At 34.8% G+C, this 5,111-nt stretch overlaps 1 protein-coding gene across 3 annotated transcripts in view; it reads left to right on the top strand.

The window, feature by feature from the left end:
* The first annotated feature begins 392 nt into the window (after window positions 1–392).
* Window positions 393–5,111, top strand: part of LOC102294226 — an 8,603-nt gene continuing 3,884 nt past the window's right edge. Inside the window, exons 1-2 of one of the 3 annotated variants that reach the window (XM_005943529.2) lie at window positions 393–484; window positions 4,936–5,002. In XM_005943529.2, the coding sequence (XP_005943591.1) occupies window positions 431–484; window positions 4,936–5,002 (121 nt within the window). In that variant the 5' untranslated portion in view covers window positions 393–430. Of the gene's footprint in view, window positions 578–4,863; window positions 5,003–5,111 lie in introns of all 3 variants that reach the window. The other 2 variants (XM_005943530.3, XM_014340497.2) reach the window with 2 other exon arrangements.

Consider the following 5,111-nt stretch of genomic DNA (forward strand, 5'->3'; position numbering starts at 1 on the left):
AATATTACCGTCGTTATAACACATTCAGCTGCAATTCCACGCAGACTAAATATAAATATATATTTTTTTTAAAAAAACTTTAAATCATTTATTTACGTTTGGAGTTGCATTTCCCACAAAACTGAGAGCATTTAAAAAAATCCACCTACTCATTATGAAAAAATTAATAAAAATTTAAAATCATTATTTGCATAGAAACACGCAATTTAACAATAAATATATAAAAGTGCAGTCTTTTCAATGAAAACTAACATCCTATAGGATAACATGTTAACCAACAACACAGTTAAAGTTGAAAATCTGTCGTTCCCAGTTTCTTCTTCTGTGGGGCTTCACGGCCGTTTCGCAGCAATGATTCGTTGAGACCTCGACAAATGCCCGCCTTCTGTAAAACCAGCCAATCGTTGCAGCGCACGGTCTCCACCCCTTCATGCTGTATTCTGAGAGGGAGCGTGTCCCAGGCGCCTGGTGTTTTTCTTTCTGGGTAAGAACTTGTACTACTAAATCATAAATTTACAGCGCATACAGTTCAAATTATTTGGGAACGCTACAGAACCCAGCACATCTTTCTGCTCAGGTATTAATCACGGATTATTGCACTTTTGCATGCTTAGTTTTGTGCTAGTAAAGTAGGTGCTAATAGTAGCATGTTGCTCAGAAGGCTAGCATTAGCATGTAGATTTAGTCCAGCATTAGCATTCACTTAGAGATGTAGCTACAATCCTTTTTTCCCGAAAAACCTGCTTATAACGCCATTAAATCACAGGAATAGTCACATATTTCGATGTATTTATACATGTTAGGGATTAATTAGGCATGTTTACTGATAATAAAACACACATAGTATCCAATAAGGATTCTTTACATAGCTTAGCCCCTCTCACAAGATAAATTAGTATGTGATATACATGTTCGTCATACAAGTGCACTTAAATATATTATTTCTGCAGAATGTTTAGTTGTTGTTTTGTACGTTTGATCTGCTATGACATGCACCCCTGTAGTATTTAACAGCCATAGATATGGTAATTTTATTTATTCATCTATATTTTGACTAGTTATAATTACAGACCAACTTTTTAGAAATTCACTTTGATAAGTAACATCTATAATTAGATACCCAGAGATCTTTTTTATTTTTCAACATGGTATTAATAACTTTGTCTTTGCATAACTTTAATAGCTAGTCAAAAACTTATAACTGACATGTATTCAAACACCATTGCAGGCATTTATATTTAATATTTTTATTTTATAATTTACATGTTTGTTACCTACTTTAGACTAGTTGTAGTTCTCTTTAATTCAGTTTTAATCAGTTAAAAATAATTATGATGATCACTTAAGTTGCTCCTGAAAACAGTGTTTACTGTAGATCATTAAATGTTATTTGAGAAGTAAAAATTCAACTATGAATATGTCGTTTTGAAATTTTAACTAGTTAGAATATATGTCACACACTTTTGTAACATTAAATTTTTTACTAGTACCAGCTATATTTAGAAAAATGGGTAATGGCTGGGTACAACAAATCACTGTAACATATGTAAACATATGTGGAAATGTAATATACAAGGTAAAAACTGAGTTTCTACAATTCTAACAAGTTTGAAAGTCAATGTTTGATAGGACCATCTATATTCTTCAGTGCAGCCTTGATTGTTTTAGACATGCTTTATTGTCATTTCTTTAAGAAATCTTCTCCAGGCTTCTTGAAGGGCATTCAAAGGTTTTCTTTGGAAGTTGCTTGCTCTTTGTTCCGTTCTCTGCCAATATCATCCCACACTGCTTCAGTGATGTTGAGGTCAGCCTGTGACTGATAGTGTTCAGTTGTGTGCTTTTCTATCCAGGTGTGCTTTTACTACATTGACAGGGATCATTGTCATGCTGAAAAATGAAGTTGTAGCCAATCAGATGCTTTCCAAATTGTATCGCATTGTGGTAAAAATCTGTGTGCATTCTATCAGTTTTGACAAGATCCAGCTTCCTCAGATTTATTAAAGACACAATGCACACCATTAGAGCAGGGCGATATGGCCAAAAATATTTATCACGATATATATTTGAAAATTTGCGATAACGATATAACTGACGATATAATTGATGCGAGACAAAATACAACTCCACAACATTACTAGCGCAAAAAGACAACCTATCATTTATTTTCACTTAAACAAGAAGCTGGTTTTTATGTACATTAAAGCTTTATAAAAATGTAACAGTGCAAATGCAAATTCCTCGCTGAAAGTTTAACCAAAAGGCATTTCCAGTAGAAATGGGCTGACATATCCTGAGCATAACCATGTATAATATCCACTGAAGTTAAAAAGAGGTGCTTTGCAACATTAAACTGCAGTGTGCAGTACGCATTTTTCGGACCATAAGGTGCACGGGATTATAAGGCACATTAAGCGAAACAAAGCAGTCAGATAAATCAAACTTTATTAAACTCATTCTTCTTGCTTCCTCCACTTCTGTACCATTGATTCATTAATGTTGAATTCTCTGGCAGCTGCTCTATTCCCATGTTGTTGCAGTATATTAATGACTAACCTCGTATTGTGGATGGATTATCTCAGTTGTTCTCCTGACTGAAGATTGGTCCTTTTACAGCATCCTGCCATGCGATTGCATTTGTCTCTAACCATGAGGAACCTTAACGTTAACTTTTATAAGTGGAAAAGTGTTAGTGTTTGTCCTCCAGCTTCACTGTTTATGTTATGCTAACATAGCTGTGTCGCTAGCGATCACGTAGCACATCATTATATACCAGCTAGCCCAACTTCAGTAACCCTACAAACGTCACTGCTGTTTAGTTTCCTGTCTTCATTTATGTTGGAAGTGATAGCAGAGCTGTACGTTTGATTTTTTTCAGAAATCTCTCAGTCAGAACATGCAATATCATGCTTAGGTAACTAGCGAAACTAGCGAGCTAACTTCCGCTAGCTTCCTGCTAGCTTCTAACTCCGTTAAATGTAATAAATTTTGTTTTCATGGATGCCTGGAAGTTAAACTTCATAGTTACACCTGGTAAAGCAGCAATGCTGATCGTTTTATTAAAGATGAAAGAATTTAGACAGTTTTTAACTCTTAGTGATGCTGCAGTGTTCATTTGACCTGAAGCATACGGAGTTTAGGACCCAGATTACTCCCAGATTTAAGAGCATCTTAGTCCGACGGCCGCTTGCATGTTCTGCAAAAAAATGTGCTTTGTCGTGTATCTGACGGACAAACACCAAACCAGTTCCACATCACTGAAGTTGCACCATTTTTACAAACCAATTCTGGTTCATCTGTTTCACTCAACAATCGGCCAAGTAGGTATGAAAACAAAGGCACTGCGCATGTGCGTTTTACTCATGTTCTATCGCGATATTTCATTTTCCTATCGTTGCCTAACATTATACCGGTATTACCGTGAACGGTATAATATGGCCCAGCCCTACACACCATTGAGATGTACTATATCTCAGCATATATGTTTGGACAACAGCTCTTTTGGAATCACCTTGTTCATCCAAAAATACTATTATATGTCTGTCAGACTGTGCTATCATTGTCATTTTTCATAAGCTCAAACAAACTAAAACTAAATGACAACACATAATATGTTTTGTGACAGGCTGCTAATAAGTAGTCTGATATGTATAAACATGCTGTCATCGCTTCACTTAGGTTTGTTTTTATACTCAAATAATTCAATAATTAAGCTAAATGGCTTGAAAACAAAAATACTCTGAAGGTGGTACAGAAATGGATGAAAATGCTCCCAGTGTCCAAAGAAACACTTTGAAAGAGCTTCAGAAAGCCTGGTAGTGTTGAAAATCACTTTAAAATTACAGGAACGTCTGGTTGAGACAACATACAAAGAGATGGGGGATTGAATCACAGATGAACACATGAACTGGGCATATGCTTGATAAAATACAGACATATTAGAAATGTAGTTGCTGATATATGCAGTTCTTACAAGTGAAAAGTAAACTGTTTCTCTGTGTGAAAATGTAATTTTGTAAAAACAAAGAATTTAATGTGTTTTGTTTGAAAGTCAGATTGTTAGTAATCAGTCTGATTGATTAACTGAAAAGATTCAATTTAGTAACATGAAATTTTATTATAATGAGAATAAAATATAAACAACTTGTTTTCTTTTTTAGGGAATACAGAGTGTCAGTGTTGTTTCTTTGCAGATGCTTAAAGCAAAGTCTCACATTTGTCTGAAAAAACTCAGGCCAAATATTTTCATCTTTATGAGAGTTATGTCAAATTTCAGGTCCATTCTGAAATAATAGTTTTCTGAAAAAAGCATTTTAATGGATGAAGGTAGTGGTGTTGAGCCATAGTACCCTAAATATTCGAAGGGCCGTGCTCAAGTAGTTTTCCAGATAGTGAAATTTCAAATTCCCTCTGAAAAGATGAAAACTAATGACAGTAGGGACCTGAAATTTTTAACACTAATGTGATTTTTTTCAGAGAAATTTGACATGGCCTGGATCCAAGACATTTTATGAAAATACAAAACATAAAATAAAACGACTTGACGCAATAAGGAAATGGTTGTTACTTGTTGTTTGTGCCATGATGCACTTTTTCTCACTGTGATGTATTAGAACTATTACTCTTTATGGGTTTTAGTAGGGGAAGATAAAAAATGTGCAAGAAAAACGTAAATAATTATTATTAAGATCATAACATTTTGAAATATCAGCTACAGTTTTAACTGTTTAGTTTCAGTCATTCATCTTCATACAAATTTAGGACAAATTTGTCATTGTAAAAGCAGGGAAACGTTCTCGTCCACTGTTATTTTGTTTGGTCTGTCAGATCTTAATCATGCTGATTTGTCATGCATTATCCATCCAGTTTTTGTCTTGAAAGCGTCGTCTTCTGTAGGCTGAGGACTGAAGAATTTCATCTCTGTCTCTTTTAAAACAGCATACAATGGAGGAGGGTCAAGATTTTTCTCTTTGTGGGAAAGCAGCTGTGACTGAAGCCAATCTAAGTAAGTCTGAATGCATTGCAAGTAAACAGCTACTTAGTAAAGCTTGTATTTAAGTCACTTTTGCTGATAAACCTTCACATAGTGACTGTGCCTAATACTAGGGCTGCAC

Source organism: Haplochromis burtoni, unplaced genomic scaffold, assembly GCF_018398535.1.
Source record: "Haplochromis burtoni strain Fernald_Lab_line unplaced genomic scaffold, NCSU_Asbu1 Contig_171, whole genome shotgun sequence".
Lineage (NCBI taxonomy): Eukaryota > Metazoa > Chordata > Actinopteri > Cichliformes > Cichlidae > Haplochromis > Haplochromis burtoni.